At 41.8% G+C, this 20,311-nt stretch overlaps 2 protein-coding genes and 1 non-coding gene across 3 annotated transcripts; 1 reads left to right on the forward strand and 2 right to left on the reverse strand.

Moving 5' to 3' along the window:
• Positions 1-4,141: 4,141 nt before the first annotated feature.
• On the forward strand, positions 4,142-4,879 carry LOC139762246 (uncharacterized). The gene has a single exon (XM_071686842.1). The coding sequence runs from the start codon at positions 4,142-4,144 to the stop codon at positions 4,877-4,879; it is 738 nt and encodes a 245-aa protein (XP_071542943.1).
• An 8,719-nt stretch (positions 4,880-13,598) lies between these two features.
• LOC139762247 (serine/threonine-protein kinase Nek4-like) lies at positions 13,599-14,321 on the reverse strand. The gene has a single exon (XM_071686844.1). It carries the CDS (start codon positions 14,319-14,321, stop codon positions 13,599-13,601), a length of 723 nt encoding a protein of 240 aa, XP_071542945.1.
• A 4,168-nt stretch (positions 14,322-18,489) lies between these two features.
• On the reverse strand, positions 18,490-18,561 carry TRNAV-GAC (transfer RNA valine (anticodon GAC)). Its single transcript has one exon. It is a non-coding gene; the product is annotated as a tRNA-Val (tRNA).
• Between the last annotated feature and the right edge of the window lie 1,750 nt (positions 18,562-20,311).

A 20,311-nucleotide genomic window follows, 5' to 3' on the forward strand; every position in this document is an offset into this window, starting at 1 on the left:
TTTACTGTGTTACGTCAGGTTAGCTAAGTGTAACGATGATGTTTACTGTGTCATGTCAGGTCTAACTAAATGTAATGCTATCGAACAAAGTGTCAAAGGAAAGAGATCTCCTGGTTTGAAATCTTATCAGGAATGTTAACTCATGCTCAATGTTAAACTCATTTTCAGTGTTAACGTAAATGATTCGTGCCTGATTTATGTGTTCACCTTGTACATTTGAATTCTTTTCATTATAAATTCTAACCTTGGTGTTTGTTTTAATCCCTTACGTCAAGATTGTGTTATCCTGAGTTGTGCAATATTACAAATCTAACGTCCTTGCAAAGACAAGGACCAGTATAGTATTTGTGACATATAGATGTTACTGGCGACCTTGCTCGAATAAGCACTTGAGTTCGTAACAATATACACATGTACATAATTCATACTTGCTGCCTATATTCATTCCCGTCGCCACCCCGCCACACATAAAATGACAACCCCTCCCCCTGCACGTGCACGAGGTAGTGCTAGGAAAAGACAACATAGGCCACATTCGTTCACACTCAGTCTCTAGCTGTCATATATAATGCACCAAAACCACAGCTCCCTTTCCACATCCAGGCTCCACAAAACTCTCCATGGTTCACGCCAGACACTTCACATGCTCTGGTTCAATCCACTGACAGCATGTCGACCCCGGCATACCGCATCGTTCCAATTCACTCTATTCCTTGCACGCCTTTCACCCTCCTGCATGTTCAGGCCTCGATCGCTCAAAATCTTTTTCATTTCATTAATATGTAATCTATTAATGTCTACTGACCTTTCCTACTCATGTGTATATCCCGTTTTTCAAACTAGGTATTGTCAATCACCATTCCTTTTCTAGCATACAACTTTAAAAGTTGTTAACCATGAAATGATTTATCATATAAAATACAACAATAATAATATGCAATCAACATTTTGGTGTATGTAATATAAACGATAAAACATGTAATGGCAACTCTACTCTCAAACGTTTTGAGCCACTGAGCGGAAACATCAACAAAACTACACATCACTTATGTAAAAAGAGATGAAAAATATTTCTGGTCATGCATTTTCATCATCATATGGATATCTTTGAAATTGTAAGGTTAAATACAATTTCTAAACAACTTGAAAAACATGAATTTTGACAGTGGGATGTTAATGGGTTAAAGAAGTAATTTAAGTTAATAAACTTGGAAAAGAGCTATATGTACAGGAACACCATGTGAAATTAAGTAAAACGTTACATAGGGTGAGAGTGAATGAAGTAAGGGAAGGGGAAGAGGAGTGGAAAGTATTTAGGGAAGTTGTGTTTGGGTATTACTTTTGTTTTAGCTCCTGAGAGCCTCAACCATTAACTAGACCATGCGAGTGCATTATGTGATTACTGTGTGGCTACTGGTAACTCAAGGGTGGGCCATTTTGATAATTGTTTCTTTCCTTACACCATGAAGCTCTGGAGGTCTCTCTGTCCATTCATGTCTTTCCCAATAACTATGATTTGACACTTCTTTAAAGAGTTTTTTACTTCCTTCAAAATTCGTAAATACTTTTCCTTGTCTTTTTCCCTTTCGGTTAAATTATATTTCAATTAAGGCCCACCAATGATGTTAAGTGTGTCACATGCAGTAAGGAAGGCATATGAGAAAGTGTAGTGCGTAGTGGGACGAGGAAGCTAAATTGCTAGTGAAAGAGAAAAGAGAGGTGTATAGGTAGTACCCATTGGGAAGGTAAAATGACTGGCAGGCATACAAAAATGAGCAACAAGAGGCCATAAGAAAGGTATATAAGCTGAAGAAAAGGGCAGATGAGACATGGGGTAGGTAAGTAACGATGAATTTTAGGGAGAGCAAGAAACATTTTTGGAAAGACGTATTTCATGTGAGAAGAACAAATAGAATTAACAGGCATGACAGTAATGGAGGCAGATGGGGAAGTGGTAACATGGATCAATATATATATATATATGGTTTCAGAAGTGGTAGAGGATGTGTGGATCAGGTGTTTGCTTTGAAGAATGTATGTGAGAAATACTTAGAAAAGCAAATGGATTTGTATGTAGCATTTATGGATCTGGAGAAGGCATATGATAGAGTTGATAGAGATGCTCTGTGGAAGGTATTAAGAATATATGGTGTGGGAGGAAAGTTGTTAGAAGCAGTGAAAAGTTTTTATCGAGGATGTAAGGCATGTGTACGTGTGGGAGGAGAGGAAGGTGGTTGGTTCTCGGTGAGTGTAGGTTTGCGGCGGGGGTGTGTGGTGTCTCCGTGGTTGTTTGATTTGTTTATGGATGGGGTTGTTAGGGAGGTGAATGCGGGAGTTTTGGAAAGAGGGGCAAGTATGAAGTCTGTTGGGGATGAGAGAGCTTGGGAAGTGAGTCAGTTGTTGTTCGCTGATGATACAGCGCTGGTGGCTGATTCATGTGAGAAACTGCAGAAGCTGGTGACTGAGTTTGGAAAAGTGTGTGGAAGAAGAAAGTTAAGAGTAAATGTGAATAAGAGCAAGGTTATTAGGTACAGTAGGGTTGAGGGTCAAGTCAATTGGGAGGTGAGTTTGAATGGAGAAAAACTGGAGGAAGTGAAGTGTTTTAGATATCTGGGAGTGGATCTGGCAGCGGATGGAACCATGGAAGCGGAAGTGGATCATAGGGTGGGGGAGGGGGCGAAAATCCTGGGAGCCTTGAAGAATGTGTGGAAGTCGAGAACATTATCTCGGAAAGCAAAAATGGGTATGTTTGAAGGAATAGTGGTTCCAACAATGTTGTATGGTTGCGAGGCGTGGGCTATGGATAGAGTTGTGCGCAGGAGGATGGATGTGCTGGAAATGAGATGTTTGAGGACAATGTGTGGTGTGAGGTGGTTTGATCGAGTGAGTAACGTAAGGGTAAGAGAGATGTGTGGAAATAAAAAGAGCGTGGTTGAGAGAGCAGAAGAGGGTGTTTTGAAGTGGTTTGGGCACATGGAGAGGATGAGTGAGGAAAGATTGACCAAGAGGATATATGTGTCGGAGGTGGAGGGAACAAGGAGAAGAGGGAGACCAAATTGGAGGTGGAAAGATGGAGTGAAAAAGATTTTGTGTGATCGAGGCCTGAACATGCAGGAGGGTGAAAGGAGGGCAAGGAATAGAGTGAATTGGAGCGATGTGGTATACCGGGGTTGACGTGCTGTCAGTGGATTGAAGCAGGGCATGTGAAGTGTCTGGGGTAAACCATGGAAAGCTGTGTAGGTATGTATATTTGCGTGTGTGGACGTATGTATATACATGTGTATGGGGGGGGGGGGTGGTTGGGCCATTTCTTTCGTCTGTTTCCTTGCGCTACCTCGCAAATGCGGGAGACAGTGACATGGATAATCACATGTTTACCAAATGGCGTCCTAACTTCGTCTCTTCGATGTATATCAACTGACTGTTATATTCCTCTCTTGTGTCTCCCCTGATGAATTGATTACATGAAAGTGCACTTGGGAACATACACGTCCACACACGCAAATATACATACCTATACAGCTCAATGTACACATATAGATACACACATAGACACATACATATATACCCATGCACACAATTCACACTGTCTGCCTTTATTCATTCCAATCGCCACCTCGTCACACATGGAATACCATCCCCCTCCCCCTCATGTGTGCGAGGTAGCACTAGGAAAAGACAACAAAGGCCCCATTCATTCACACTCAGTCTCTAGCTGTCATGCAATAGTGTCCGAAACCACAGCTCCCTTTCCACATCCAGGCCCCACACAACTTTCCACGGTTTACCCCAGACGCTTCACATGCCCTGATTCAATCCACCGACAGCACCTCAACCCCGGTATATATATATATATATATATATATATATATATATATATATATATATATATATATATATATATATATATATATATATATATATATATATTGTGTGTGTGCGTGTGTGTGCCCTATACTATATTTTTGAATCTGAGGTACCCAGTTACAGGAAGCTTCACTATATTTCTGCACTTCTGGGATATGAAAGTTTACTTCGTCAATCAAAACACGAAGGAAAGCACCAACTCGGTATCTCTAGCGTTACAATATCAGAGTTTACCAGGTCAGCCCAAACCCCCACAGAAGACACTACTCTCAAAATGACTGTAATTCAGAGAAGAGACGTGGAAATTCTCGTCTCCCAAGCACAGGTGGTCTTGGGTGCTGGGGGGAACGGGAAGGCCTTCCTTGTTCCGTGGCAGGAGGAAAGAGCCGTGCTGAAGGTCTCTCACAAAGCTGAGGATAACAAACTCATGCAAGAGGCCCAACACATGGCTCACCTTGAAGGAGCCGGAGGTGTCCCTAGGCTTTATGCTACCTGCGAAAACCCACCGTCCATTGTGATGAGCTACGCGGGCCGATCGACTCTCGAGGATGTCTTGAGGGGCAACAATCCACAAGGTCGCTTCGATCTCCTGCAGCTGGCACTGTTGGTTGGACACAGACTGCAGGAGATGCACGACAAAGGGATAATCCACAATGATCTGAAGAACGATAATGTGATCGTGAGCGGCGATCCTCAGGCGCCCCAAGTGAGCATCATTGATCTGGGGTTTGCCTGTGTCGAACACCAGAACCTGGGGCTCAACTCCTCTCCTGGTAAATGCCTATGGATTGCGCCAGAGGTGAGGTCTGGCCAACCCAGCACCACGGCGTCTGACGTGTACTCCTATGCCTTCCTCCTGAGTCAGATTATCAAACAAGTTTACCGGAGTCGCCGCTCACGCTTGGCCACTATTGTCAAACAGGCTAAAAAGGAGGATCCCTCTGCTCGACCCACATTGGACCTTATTATGAAAGACTTGCAATATGCCATCGACAGGAGTTTGGCAGCATGAAGGAATGTCCAGAATGTCCAGGCCGATAAACCTTTGCTGACGACATAGCCAATATATATATATATATATATATATATATATATATATATATATATATATATATATATATATATATATATATATATATATATATATATATATATATACAAACTACATTGCAACTTACATATAAAAAGAATCATCAAGCTTCACTATATTAACTTTACTATATTTGAATATAAACAAGGTCTAACCGAGGTTACTTGGTTGAGCAAGACGTGAGAATATCATCAACTGGCCCTCCAGCCCTGGGTTGAAATTGTCGTTCTGACGTATTTCGAGTTCAGTGCTGATACAGGACCATTGATTATAGGACTATCTTGTTAGTCTGTGTAACTTCGCCTGACCCAATCCACATCTTCAATGGCTTTCTGTTACTACAAACGGGATTACAAAGGAAAGGCTTCCTTTGTTAGTTTCATGAATACCTTCGTTCAAATGAAGGGAAAGACTATTACTATGAAGCGGTACCTTATCAGCAGGAAAGAGCTGCAGCAACGGTATGAAAGTTACTGCAAGATACATAACGAGCCCGTGGCTTCCAACGTAAACATCGGCCGCCATTTGGGTTCACTCGGCATCATGTGTGACACCAAGATTGGACCCGTTGGGAAACAGGAACGATACTATTCTGGTATCATGTGGCTCGATGGCGCAGGATCACCAACTGAAATGCAAAGAAAATGGAGAAAGCCGCCCAAACGTATCATGAAGGCCGTGCAAGAGAAGATCGAGAGGAATCGGTTGAGAGACGATATCGCTCACAGTATATTGAAATTTATACCCAAGACTTCCCCTAATCTCCAGACACAGCCAGTCACAGAGACCACCAGCCCCGCTCTCCAGACACAGCCAGTCACAGAGACAACCAGCCCCGCTTCCAAGACACAGCCAGTCACAGAGACCACCAGCCCCGCTCTCCAGACACAGCCCGTCACAGAGACCACCTGCCCCGTCCCCCACACAGAGCCACAAGATCCTGATATTGAGGAAGCAAATGAATTTCTCGATGATTTTTTGCTTTCACTGGAGAAGAACTGATGAGTTCCTTATAGACAGAGCAAAATGTTAAAAAAAGAATCTATATAAGTTCACTTATGGAGTGAGATCTTTGACGGAGCTGTGCTGCCTATAGCACAGTCTACCAAAGGGTGATCTTTGGTGTCGTGCAGTAACCTCATGAGGGCGGAGTCCGGCTACACTTTCTTTAGCGAGGAAAAGATCTCTGCACTAATAGATAACTGTCCTAGCAACACTTATATGAGATGAATAGATGGATGCTCTAATGATCGAAAATATACAAGTTTGAGGAGGACTGACAACTATATACATTCGGTTAGCCAATCTTCATATGACTGGGGCTATTGTTCCCTCTGATTGATTCATTTTTCAAGATTAAGGAAAGTTATAATAAAAATATTGTATTGAGTTTCTCCGTTGGCGTCAGGGTAAACACCCATCCCCCCCGAAGCTTGGTTACCTTTCCGTGGTGGGGGGGACTTCATGGATTGGGCAGTAGCAACCATCGTTGGTTGCTTCTGTTCAATCCATGAACGAAAAACCAAGCATCTTGAACGTAATTGTCGTATAAATTCACTTGGTGTCAAAACTGACGCGAAAGTGGTTGTCTCAATTTTGTCAGAAATGTTTGTGCGTCTCGGCCTGATGGCGGGAGTCGGTTTGGCGCTGTGGTCATGAGGGAATACGAGGAAGATTCGGCGTTTTACGAAAGCGCGGATTGGCATATCAAAAGCGCGGCAAACGTTGCTGATATATTGCTATCAAAAGCGCGGCAGAATATTAAGTCAAAAGCACGTTTTATCACTCACCTCTAAGTCCGATTGTTTATACGTTCATTAACGATCGTTCACCTCTTCCGTTAGCCAGATGATATCATCTGTTGCCCCCTGCTTACCACGGGGAGGTGGAAGTAGGACTTTTAAGCAGGAAAAATTATATATTTGTTAAGTAAGTATAGGCTTGTCCTTGTAAGTATATTCTTCTTGCACCTTAGTACAGGCTTGTCCTTGCAGTCCTTTATGAAAGCTTTATAAAACTTTATAAAACTTTATAAAAACTTTATAAAAAATATGTGTCCATAAAACCAGTTTATGTAATAAAACATTCGTCATACACCTTGCAATCCTTTATAAAAACACTTCTCCTCTTCCATAAAAACTCAGTTATATGTTTGTTCTTGCTGTGAATCTGTTTCCCAAGGCCTTCATATAATTGCGTCGATTTATTTCCCCAGAGATAAATTTGTTGTACTGTGTTGTTGTCTTTCAAGTTTTCTTTCTTCTTTTTCATGGTTATGCTCCAAATCAACTGGAACAATGGCAGTCACTGTGTCGTCTGTTCTAAGTCTACCTTTACATTTCTTGTTGGTACATCTCCAAGAAATGCATCCGTCCACCAATGTACTGTCCACTCTGTATTTATATCCATCGTGCATCAAACACTTCTTGCCTTTGTTTGTTTGGGAAATCGTAAACTCCATAGCTGAAAGTTATGACAACACAGGATTGACTGTCAGGTTCAGACTGAGCACCGTGGCCTTCAGCACTGTGAACACGAAACCATCGAGACAGACACTCGCGGTGGTCTCGGTGAACAGTGTGAAGCATTATGACACACCGAATGATTCTCAATGACACAGCGAGTGAACGGATTAACCTTGCCGCGCATTTGATAGTACTTTAAGGGTGAGTTTCGAACGCGGTCACTTTCTCGAATCCGCGCTTTTGATATACGCTCGGGGCTACACACACACACACACACACACACACCGCCCACTGACCTGACCACCGGCCGGTGGGTGGCTGTGGCCAACATGAACCCAGGGGCTACACACACACACACACACACACACCGCCCACTGACCTGACCACTGACCTGACCACGTGTGGCATGTAGCTCATCCTTGGAGAACATTAATCAAATACCTAGACAGAATTTTTATGTTACATAAAAGACATTTCTTGATAGGAAACATAAGAAATGATGACGAAAGATAAGGGACGCTATTACAGGTAAATATTTTGTTAAAATATGAAATACTCTTCCTCAAACTAGCTCCCTGTACTGTATTTTCTTTTACATACCCAGAGGAAAATATATTCTGTGGTTAATCAATATAAATGTTTATGTTTAACAGGTTTTCTATTTCTGATAGTATTTCACTGATTCAGGTTTAAGAACCTTGGTCCTGAACAACCATTATAATGCAACACAATACATATTTACCATAAATAAATCATTTATCACAATAACCATTATGTTTGTACCAGATTCTTTAAGTCCTCAATCACGTTTGTTAATATATAAGGAATTTTTCCGCCACATTTCAATACATAACATATATCTACACGTGTGGAAATATATGTATATGTTTTTATAAATTTTTCTTTGGCTTTTATAATCAAGGTGTAAGATATCCGTCTGAAGAAAATACTAGATAATATTATAGGTTATGTGTGTGTGTGTGTGTGTGTGTGTGTGTGTGTGTGTGTGTGAGCGCACATAGGAGTGAAAACATATTTTACACTTACAAAGTTAAGAGGCGGGGCAACACGAGTGTACAAATCCTTCCTCAAAAGACTCACGTGATAATGATTAAAGTAGTACACACACACACACACACACACACACACACACACACACACACAACACACACACACAGAGCGGCGCCAGGCTGGAGGCGGGGCATCGTGACGTCACAGGCAAGTCCCTCCCCCCGCCAGATCCAAACATGTGTTGTGTCTGGTGATGGCGGTTCAAGATTTCCCACATTTATATTGATCTTTACATTATCATCCACTCCCAAAGTCACCTGGCATTCTTGTGTTTCAACAACAGACGTGATATATGCAACACCAGGCAAACATTGTACCATTATCTGATAGGTTAATTGGTGCACAATCAAGAACCAGTGAATTTCATCGCCGCCATAAGTAAGTAAGGAAGGTGACTTTAATGATGATAAATACGACCTGGTATGGCTGTGTCTACACACTACCGCCATCTGGTCAACATTGTACATATGATCATTTAAACTCTGACATTTAAACAAATTGTTTCAAAACGACTCCATGAAACGCGAACTTAAAATTCATCCATTTAACTCCCTCATTCATTAACGAACATTTAAACATTATCATTTGAACGTAAACTTTCCAGCTGCATTATGTCAACAAAGTCCTTTTAAATACGTCATATAAACACAAACATTGAAAATACGTCAGTTAAACAAAAACTTGTGCAAATCGTCATTAAATCTCGAACTTTTAACCTCGTCAATTAAACACTTTAATACTACCATGCAACAGCGAACTTTTAAACACCGTCAAATTGCAGCTGTTGTATGAAATGCTTCACATAGCTAAGGAATTTCAAAGTAAATTATTTTAACGATATTCGTGGAATTCTGCACTTTAAAGATGAACCTTTAAACTCTGTCTGTGGAGGTAAACATGACCTTTAAATTCCACCAGAGCAATGGAAGTTTGTACAATTAATTTAACTCTACCACTGAACGCGAACTTTTAAATTTAGCTGGGCGGGGCTCTTATTCCCTGGCTGCCATTACTACTTTGTCCATTTCAACTGTGTGTTTATATCGCTCTCATTCACTCTTATTTACGATCGTCTCTGATATTTCAGTCGTAAAATTGGTTCATGTTGTCATATTGCTTTAGTTAAGGTTTATGGTTAAACCTAAAGAATCTACAGTGTTTACAGTGACGGAGCCACCTGTATGTTGTACCAGACAACCAGTAATGTATGATGACTGACGTCTACAGTGACGGAGCCACCTGTATGTTGTACCACACAACCAGTAATGTATGATGACTGACGTCTACAGTGACGGAGCCACCTGTATGTTGTACCAGACAACCAGTAATGTGTCATGACTGGCGTCTACAGTGACGGAGCCACCTGTATGTTGTACCACACAACCAGTAATGTATGATGACTGACGTCTACAGTGAGGGAGCCACCTGTATGTTGTACCACACAACCAGTAATGTATGATGACTGACGTCTACAGTGACGAAGCCATCTGTATGTTGTACCACACAACCAGTAATGTATGATGACTGACGTCTACAGTGACGGAGCCACCTGTATGTTGTACCAGACAACCAGTAATGTATGATGACTGACGTCTACAGTGAGGGAGCCACCTGTATGTTGTACCAGACAACCAGTAATGTATGATGACTGACGTCTACAGTGACGGAGCCACCTGTATGTTGTACCAGACAACCAGTAATGTATGATGACTGACGTCTACAGTGACGGAGCCACCTGTATGTTGTACCAGACAACCAGTAATGTATGATGACTGACGTCTACAGTGACGGAGCCACCTGTATGTTGTACCAGACAACCAGTGATGTATGATGACTGACGTCTACAGTGACGGAGCCACCTGTATGTTGTACCAGACAACCAGTAATGTATGATGACTGACGTCTACAGTGACGGAGCCACCTGTATGTTGTACCACACAACCAGTAATGTATGATGACTGACGTCTACAGTGACGGAGCCATTTCTGTACTGTTGCTGGTTTCCAGGATTTTTGTAAATATATAAATTTTCTTCTGTTTGCCTTCTATAATTTTTGTCAATATATTTTGTGTTGCTTAGTTTCTATGATTTTTGTAAATAGATCAACTTAGCTTTGTTCTCATTCGGTGTATTTAGTTATTTTATAAATAGTTTGTTATATAATATTGTAATATGTACTGTGATTGTTTTGTAATGTAAGTAAACATTTTGTTATAATTTTTCTTTTTTATGTATAATGATCGCGAGTGAGTAATTCCAATTTGTGGCGCGTTGGTGTAGGTGGAGGGAGGCACACAGAGGCTGGTGGCCATTTGTCAACAAAAGCTCTGCCATTCATTGACCGAGAACTAGAGAACAACAACAACAACAACAACAAGCAATAAGCAAGTATGTGATGGTGATGGTGGCGTGTATGTAAGTGCAACTGTGAGGATAGTTTGGAGAATGTGTGGGTCGTAATAGTAATTAGAGGAGGTGGAAAATGGCAGAAATCTTGGGTGTATTATGGTGGTGAGTGTGGAGGCAGGTGGCGGGCGCCTCCTTAATTTCGTGGGTGTTGGAGTGTTTGGCTGGTGGGTGCCGGAAACCTGGTCCTGTTACTGGAGACGTGCAGCCAAGGACAGTAAGATTCACCAAGTCGTCCATGGTGTGGAGAGGTTGGTGCCAGACCTGGTCTAGGTAGCCTAAGACAACTTGACATTCTCCTGCGAGATGCTGGTATTGTAAGCTACAAGTGCAGCACTATTGATGGTGTGAGGATAGTGCCAACTACAACTCAGGAGTGGAGTGTGAGTACCACCAGCTGGTTGATGGTGAGGATAGTGCCAACTACAACTCAGGAGTGGAGTACATGTGGTGTGAGTGAGGAGTGGAGTACATGTGGTGTGAGTGAGGAGTGGAGTACATGTGGTGTGAGTGAGGAGTGGAGAACATGTGGTGTGAGTGAGGAGTGGAGTGCATGTGGTGTGAGTGAGGAGTGGAGTACATGTGGTGTGAGTGAGGAGTGGAGTACATGTGGTGTGAGTGAGGAGTGGAGTACATGTGGTGTGAGTGAGAGGAGTGGAGTACATGTGGTGTGAGTGGCGCCACTGTCAGACAGCACATCATATACTGTGGTTAAGGCAGCCACTCTCCTATTTGGGGCGTAGGTGTACAGTAGCCGGTCTACGGTCGATGACCAATCAACTACCGTGGAGGCGAAGCACAGAAACCATTGGTCCGCGGAGGACCAATCATGAATCAGAGGTGTCAGCGGTCCTCCAATAGGGAGTCGACGCGCAGTAGCGCTGCCCAAGTGGCTACCTGGGAAACAATATGGAGGAGTGGCCACGCCTGGACACTGGTACTAGTACTTTTAACAATGTTATATGGTTGCGAGGTATGGGCTCTCGATAGTGTTGTGGGAAGGAGGGTGGATGTTTGGGAAATGAAATGTTTGAGGAATGTATTTAGTGTGAGGCGGCTTGATCGAGTATGTAATGAAAGGGTGAGAGAGAAGTGTGATAATGAAAAGAAAAAACAGGAATGTGGCTGAGGGAGCAGAAGAGGGTGTGCACGTAATAGAGAAAATGGAACTATGTTGTATACTAGGGTCACCGTGCCGTCAGTGGACTGAACCAGGGCATGAGAAACGTGATGGGAAGGTCTGTGGGGCCTGGTTGTAGATAGGGAGCTGTGGTTTCGGTGCATTACACATGACAGCTTGTGTGTGGATGTGAGCGGATTTGGTCTTCCTTCGTCTGTTTCTTAGCGCTACCTTTCTGACGCAGGAGATGGCGATGTTATTTCCTGTGACGCTGGATGGTGTCGGAAATGTGGGGTTCATTAAGAATGGACGAGTAAGGTCTTAACAGGTCGTGTATGTGTGTGTGTGTGTGTGTGTGTGTGTGTGTGTGTGTGTGTGTGTGTGTGTGTGTGTGCATGTATAAATACATACATAGGTGTAAAGATATGGTACATATACAGAAAGTCAGGAGACTGGGCAACGCGAGTGTAAAACTCTCTCCCCTTAAGGCATAAACAAGGATCATTTAAGAATGAATAATCACTATTTGCTTGTGGACAAAATGAACCAGTACAGGCAGTGGAATTCTTTAACAGCATCAGGGGAGGGAGGGAGGGGGGGCAGAGGTGTTGTTAATCCTGGGAGAAGCGAAGCAATCCCCACTGGGAGAGGCAGAGTCATCCCCTACATTCCTACCACTAGAGCTGGACCTGTGAGTGGTGGTGGGGGAGAGGCTGGAGTTCGACTCTGGGTGTAAGTGTTGGCCATATTGGTGGGTGGTGTTGTTGTTTGTAGAGGCCGAGGTCGAACTTGTGACACCATCGCTCCACTGCCAGGCATATCCAGGAGAGGCAGGTGCAGGTGAACTGGTCGACCTCTGATTGTAATTACCCGTTTTGTACTGTAACGTGGTAAGGGGGAGGGAGGGGCGGGGGTTTGGTTCTGACACTCGTAATGCACCTCTCTCTCTCTCTCTCTCTCTCTCTCTCTCTCTCTCTCTCTCTCTCTCTCTCTCTCTCTCTCTCTCTCTCTCTCTCTCTCTCTCTCTCTCTCTCTCTCTCTCTCTCTCTCTCTCTCTCTCTCTCTCCACAACTGTGAAGAAATCCTTTTTTGACCAAGCGAGACAGAAGACACAGTCAGGTGTGCAGACGTGACAACACGGTCAGGAGGTGTACACACCCAGCAGCGGGGCCATCTTGACCCTCTGAGACATGGATAGAAATTTTAAAAAGTTCAGTAGATATTAGATTATATAATATATATCTATATAAGTCTATATAATATATGGAAAGGTAACTGACGGAATGTATTAAACCTCACTTTTGAATAAGGGATTCCCTTTGTCGCCAAAACAAATACATAGCTTCACATGGGTGTGAAGAAGACGGCTTACGGAAGATAATGATGATGCCACGTCACTCATCAACATTCTGCCAACTTGGTTCTCCTAACCCGCTTTGCTGGACGACCCCCCTTACCATGTCGCCACGTTCGTTCCTTCATCTTCTCCATACCGGCTTTTATTTGAGCCAGCGATGGTCGCCTTTTCGGGTCAGGGACTTCCACAAGTTTTTGCAGTGCTGTGAGGTGTCGCTTTACCTACTCTTTATGAACGTAACTTTGGATGTCATTGAATAAACAGCCGAGGGAGAACACGTCACTGGCAGGTGAGAGGGGTTCACGGTTCATGGATTCTGGGGACATCCAAGGGTTCTCTCCTTCACCCACCAGTTTTAGAACTTGTCCTTCCCTCGTGCTCAAGCTGAAGTCAACGAAATGGAAGGACACGCCATCGTCGTAGGTAACAGTGATGTTGTCAATTCTAATATCATTGTGTATCACGCCTGCTTCGTGGATTTCTTGCAATTGGTCTACAATGGAGATGAGAGAGTCGACAATTTCTTTTTCTGATCGGGTCTGTAGATACTTCTCATAAGGACTGCCGGCGAAGGACATGATAATCCTGGCAGGTACTTGGGACAGGCCGTACAAGAAAGGAGCCCCTCCGGCTCCCTTTAGGTGACATAGGATTGCGGCCTCACCCAGTAAATTGATCAAGTCGCATCCAGGATGAAGGGTTTTACTTGCACTCTCATCTCCATTGAATAATACTTTGTCTATTATCCCATTGCCTCCCTCGTGCAACTTCTTGATAAACTTAATTTTATCAATTCCCTCCTCGATCAAGAAAACTGGGTCAATCACTTGATTGTGTTCCTCCTCTGGTTCATCAACACACTGTATTTCTGTCAGCTTCTGAGCCTGGGTATCAACTTCAGTATTATCCTTAACATTGATATCAGATTGCTGATCATCCCGCATGTTCCCAACCTCATCGTCACACTGCACGTCATCCTGTACCGTGTCCTCAACCTGGTCATCATCATGTATCGTGTCCTCAGACTGCTCATCATCCTGTACCGTGTCCTCAACCTGGTCATCATCATGTATCGTATCCTCAGACTGCACGTCATCCTGTACCGTGTCCTCAACCTGGTCATCATCATGTATCGTATCCTCAGACTGCACGTCATCCTGTACCGTGTCCTCAACCTGGTCATCATCATGTATCGTGTCCTCTGACTGCACGTCATCCTGTACCGTGTCCTCAACCTGGTCATCATCATGCATCGTGTCCTCAGACTGCACGTCATCCTGTACCGTGTCCTCAACCTGGTCATCATCATGTATCGTGTCCTCAGACTGCACGTCATCCTATACCGTGTCCTCAACCTGGTCATCATCATGTATCGTGTCCTCAGACTGCACGTCATCCTGTACCGTGTCCTCAACCTGGTCATCATCATGTATCGTGTCCTCAGACTGCACGTCATCCTGTACCGTGTCCTCAACCTGGCCACCATCGAGATCTCTTCGTTGGTCGTGTACAGCTTTTCTTCTCCATCTCCTCAAACAAGTCAATAAAGTAAGTAGGCAAGCTCCAAGTGCTGCAAGTCCAAGCAACGACTGTCGTTTGAGTGAATTTCTAGGATGGCTTACTTCCTGCAGGTAAGCCAGCGCCAACCGCAACTGGATTTTCCTCTGGTGGATGGCCACCAGGGGCCCTGCGACAGGTAGGGTGAACCAGAAGGGCGATGGAACCTATGCTGTGCGAAGCTCATCGGTAAAATCGCTGCAAATTCCAAGAACCTCGTCTACCACGAGACCCACCCACTGCTGTTCCCACCAGATATACACATGCACGCCACACACGACAAGGGCCAACACAAGAAGTTTTATATCCATGCCTTTGGATTTTTTTTCTTATCTCAATGCTCAACTGGACTCCCTAAGAAAACATATACTACATGATGGACATTTTTTTAAAGTAAAGACATCCTTTTGTCACGAGAGTAGTGAAGTTAAGAGAGTCTAGTAGTGAAGTTAATTCATGAGCGCAGTTAACTTTAGTACTAATAGTGGAGATATGATGACATTGCCGAATGCAAACGTTGCTACCTTAGTTATCTAAAGTGAATATATAGTGGCATTGTTACTCCAGTTCAATTCGTATATGACGAATATAGTCGTGTAATTAGTTCATTTACAGCGAAGATACAGTCTTGCAGTTATTATAATTCATTTGTAGTGTAGACAGAGTCATGCATTCACTTATATTGAAGATGTAATCATGCAGACATTCGAATTCAGTTATAGTGAAAAAGAGTCTCGCATGTAGTTATATTGAACATATAGTCATTCACTTTAGTTCATTCGTATAGGAGATACAGTCATACAGTTATTTTTTTTTCATTTACAGTGAAGATTCAGTCATGCAACTGTTCTGTTGCAGTTATAGTGAAGATGTGGTCGTGCATGTAGTTATGTTGAAAATACAGTCATACATGTAGTTATATTAAATATACTGTCATCCGCTTTGGTTTATTTGTAATGGCGATACAGTATAGCAGTTATGTTTCAGTTAAAGTAACAGTATAGTCACGCAGTTATTCTATATCAGTTACAGTGAAGATGAAGTTATGCAGTTCTTCTTTTTCAGTTATAGTTAAGATATAGTCATGCAGTTTCTCTGTCTCGGATGTAGTGAAGATAGAGCTTTGAAGAATGTGAAAAAATAGAAGTTATCACGGAGATCACACATGGGCATATTTAAAACAATACTACTTTTAACAATGTTATATGGTTGCGAGGCAAAGAAGGAACAGAGAAGGGGGCCAGGTGAGGATATTCCCTCTAAGGCCCAGTCCTCTGTTCTTAACGCTACCTCGCTAATGCGGGAAATGGCGAATAGTACGAAAAAAAAAGATATATATATATATATATATATATATATATATATATATATATATATATATATATATATATATATATATAAAATTATGTGTGTGTGTGCTTGTGTGTGTGTGTTGTGTGTGTGTGTGTGTGTGTGTGTGTGTGTGTGTGTGTGTGTGTGTGTGTGTGTGTGTGTGTGTGTGTGTGTGTGTGTACGGATAAACTCTAATGCTGGCCAGGGTGTACTGGTGATGCGTTTGACCTAAAATGTAAGTTCAGGCCCGTAGGTCGACCCAGCACTTAGCTTGAATCCTTTTGTGTTCACTATAATCTTCTTTACTACATCTCCTCTTCTTAATCCCTTTATCTTCACTATGCAAGGCTTATCATAATCTTCACTACAACCTCATCTTCATATGACCTTATCTTGACTAAGCTGGTTTCAAGGAAGGCTTTAGATTTTACCCGCTCACACAAACAACGTACTTACACGGGGCCCCACGAGTGTAAAACTCCCTCCTAATACAGTGCAAATACATGATTACACACACCTACACACCACCACCACCACTAACAATACACAGAGAAATAGCCTTTTAGGTTGGCTTTGGATCCGCCCTTGAACGTAGTTTGGAGGATTTGGGGGATCAGGTCAATAAGGTTAAGTTCACTACAACCTCATATTCACTAACGTGTATCTTCACTACTAGCTTATTTTCACTTAACTATACCTTCACTATACCGGCTTCTTCACTACACCGTTATCTCTACCATACCATCATCATTGTACTCCCTGATGTTTACTGAAAGTAGTTCTCATCTTCAATACACAATTATTTTGAATAAACTTTACTCTTTGATAACCCTTATCTCTACTACATTCGTATCTTCACTACATTCGTATCTTCACTACAACCTATCTTGACAATATCCTTATCATCACTATACTCTTCCTCACTACACTCTCATCTTAACATCATCCTTCTGTTTACCGAACTTAGTTCAAAGTCTGACTTGAACGTAGCTTTGGAAAGTTTGTGTTCCTCATTGTGTTACCTCCTTATTATCATTGTAAAGGCAATTGTCACCACTCCCTAACTAAACCCTCATCGTCACTACACTCTCATCATTATCATTACTTCTTGATGTTCAATACAAAATCTCAACATATACATTTATCTTCACTACAGAATAATTTTCATTGCCCCTTAATCTTCATTACTCCTTGTTTCAGCTACATCCGTATCTTCCATTCATTCTTATATCTTATATTAGTTACATCTTTACAATATCTTTATATCTTCTCTGTTCCGTCTTTTGAAAAATTGAAAATGAGAGTAAAGGATTTCCGGCCTTCTGCTCCCTCCCCTTTTAGTCGCCTTGTACGACACGCAGGGAATACGAGGCAAGTATACTTTCTTCCCTATCCCCAGGGATAACAGCATCTGGTGTTCCCAGACGGTCACCCATCCAAGTACTAACCAGACCCAACGTTGCTTAACTTCTCTGATCGGACGATATATATATATATATATATATATATATATATATATATATATATATATATATATATATATATATATATATATATATATATATAAGACTGAAAATAATGAATTTCCCAAATAACAAAAATGGAAGCGCCGGGGTTTGAACCCGGGACCTCTCGCATGCCAAGCGAGTGCTCTACCACTGAGCTACGCCCCCAAGATCATATTTTGTGACATAGTATTATATAAAGCACTGAGATTACCACGGCAAAATAGTGTTTGACCGACCGTTGCCGACTAGCCGGCAAAATAACCACAGGGTAAATCTCCATGTTGCTGTCGTGTTTTTCTCTCAATCTTCTACGAAGAAATGAGTTTTACTTTTTTATTGTCGTTGCAATAGACTGGAACTAAGCAATAGACTGGAACTAAGCGATAGACTGGAACTAAGCAATAAACTGAAACTAAGCAATAGACCTGGTATGAGGTCAGAGCCCTCATTATCATCCCTGCTAACTACCGGAAGCAGATTAAGTCGTTCCACAACCGATGTCCGGCCCATGTTAACTCTGATGTGCCCAGCAGTTGGAGGAGGATCGCCAGAAGCTTCTGGAAGATTTCAAGGACGTCTTGGTGGACCTGACCCTTTCAGATAAGGTCGAAAACCTCAATTTATTGTGAAGATCTTCACTATAACGTTGACGAACGTACTGAATGTTGCACACATGTGATGCGGACAAAATGAAAAAAGAAAAAGACAAAAATTATGTCTGGTGTGGGTCTCGAACCCACGACCTTGAGTGTGTCAGACTCACGCTCTACCACTGAGCTAACCAGACAATAGAAAATACGTCTGTTTCTTCAATATGAATTAATGAAAATCTTTGCGAGGCAGCGTTAAGAAAAGAGAGATGTCTTTGACGAAATTTACTTGTTTGGCTCCTTCTTCTGTTCCTCATTATCGAAAGTAAACATACTGAAGGATATATATATATATATATATATATATATATATATATATATATATATATATATATATATATATATATATATATATATATATATTGAAAAGTATTGCAATTTTGCACGTGATCAAGTATATTCTTATGAGTCCACGGGGAAAATAAACACGATAATTTCCCAAGTGCACTTTCGTTTAAAACTCACATCATCAGGGGAGACAAGAGAGAAATATAACAGTCAGTTGATATACAACGAAGAGACGTAACTAGGACGCCATATGGTAAACATGTGATTGTCCAAGACAGACAACAAGCGTATCATAAACTTATTATGTGGACAAGAAGGTGAATTGTTTACAAATTTTATCAACATTAAAGTTATCCAATTTGTTTAGACCATCACTGATATTAAGATTATAATTCTTTGTGTATTCAGTAATAGAAGATTCAATTATATTTCTCGTGGTACTGGAGTTAGAGTTAATAACTGAGATGGCATTATTAACTCTAATTCCAGTACCACGAGAAATATCATTGAATCTTCTATTATTAAATACACAAAGGATTATAAACCTTGAGGAAGCAACATGGCGGTCAAAAATAAGCTGCAGGAATGAAGTTTATGAATGGAATATCAGTGAGACGATCCAAATGACGAATGAATGAGAGCGTAGTCAACATACAATATAAAAGGACATATTATGAATGGCAGCCAGGCAAGTAACGGCCCAACTGAATGGAAGGATTTAAAAGTTCGCGTTATATGACGAATTTTGATAGATTATCCAAATTTCCATTCCATTTCTGAAACTTGATGGTTGTGTTCAGTTCTAGAGACAAAGTTTAAAGGTTTGTGTTTCAGAGATGAATCACAAAGTATATCGTTAAATTAACTGACATTAAAATTTGTCAATTAAGTGAATCATTTTGTACAATAGCTATAATTTGACAGAGTTAAAAGTTCGCAGTTTCATTACAATTCTAATTTAAAAGTTTGAGTTTCAGTGATGGTTTGCACAAGCTTAACGTACATTTAAATTTTGTGTTTATATGACGTATCTTAAAGGACTCTGGTAAAATAACGCAGCTGGAAGGTTTACGTTCAAATGACGGTGTTTAAATGTTTATTGATGAATGGTAGATTTAAATGGATAGATTTTAAGTTCGCGTTTTCATGAACGACCTTAAACCTTGTGGTTGAATGTCACAGTTTAAAGGTTGGTATCTACAATGTTGACCAGATGGCGGTAGTGTGTAGACACAGCCATACCAGGTCGTATTTATCATCATTAAAGTCACCTTCCTTACTTACTTATGGCGGCGATGAAATTCACTGGTTCTTGATTGTGCACCAATTAACCTATCAGATAATGGTACAATGTTTGCCTGGTGTTGCATATATCACGTCTGTTGTTGAAACACAAGAATGCCAGGTGACTTTGGGAGTGGATGATAATGTAAAGATCAATATAAATGTGGGAAATCTTGAACCGCCATCACCAGACACAACACATGTTTGGATCTGGCGGGGGGAGGGACTTGCCTGTGACGTCACGATGCCCCGCCTCCAGCCTGGCGCCGCTCTGTGTGTGTGTGTGTGTGTGTGTGTGTGTGTGTGTGTGTGTAC

The sequence above is a fragment of the Panulirus ornatus genome, chromosome 43, assembly GCF_036320965.1.
Source record: "Panulirus ornatus isolate Po-2019 chromosome 43, ASM3632096v1, whole genome shotgun sequence".
NCBI classification, from domain to species: Eukaryota; Metazoa; Arthropoda; class Malacostraca; order Decapoda; family Palinuridae; genus Panulirus; species Panulirus ornatus.

Excerpts from the sequence above, each read along its gene's own strand:
- LOC139762246 (XM_071686842.1), top strand. The coding sequence starts at position 4,142 with ATGACTGTAATTCAGAGAAGAGACGTGGAAATTCTCGTCTCCCAAGCA.
- LOC139762247 (XM_071686844.1), bottom strand. The coding sequence starts at position 14,321 with ATGCGGGATGATCAGCAATCTGATATCAATGTTAAGGATAATACTGAA.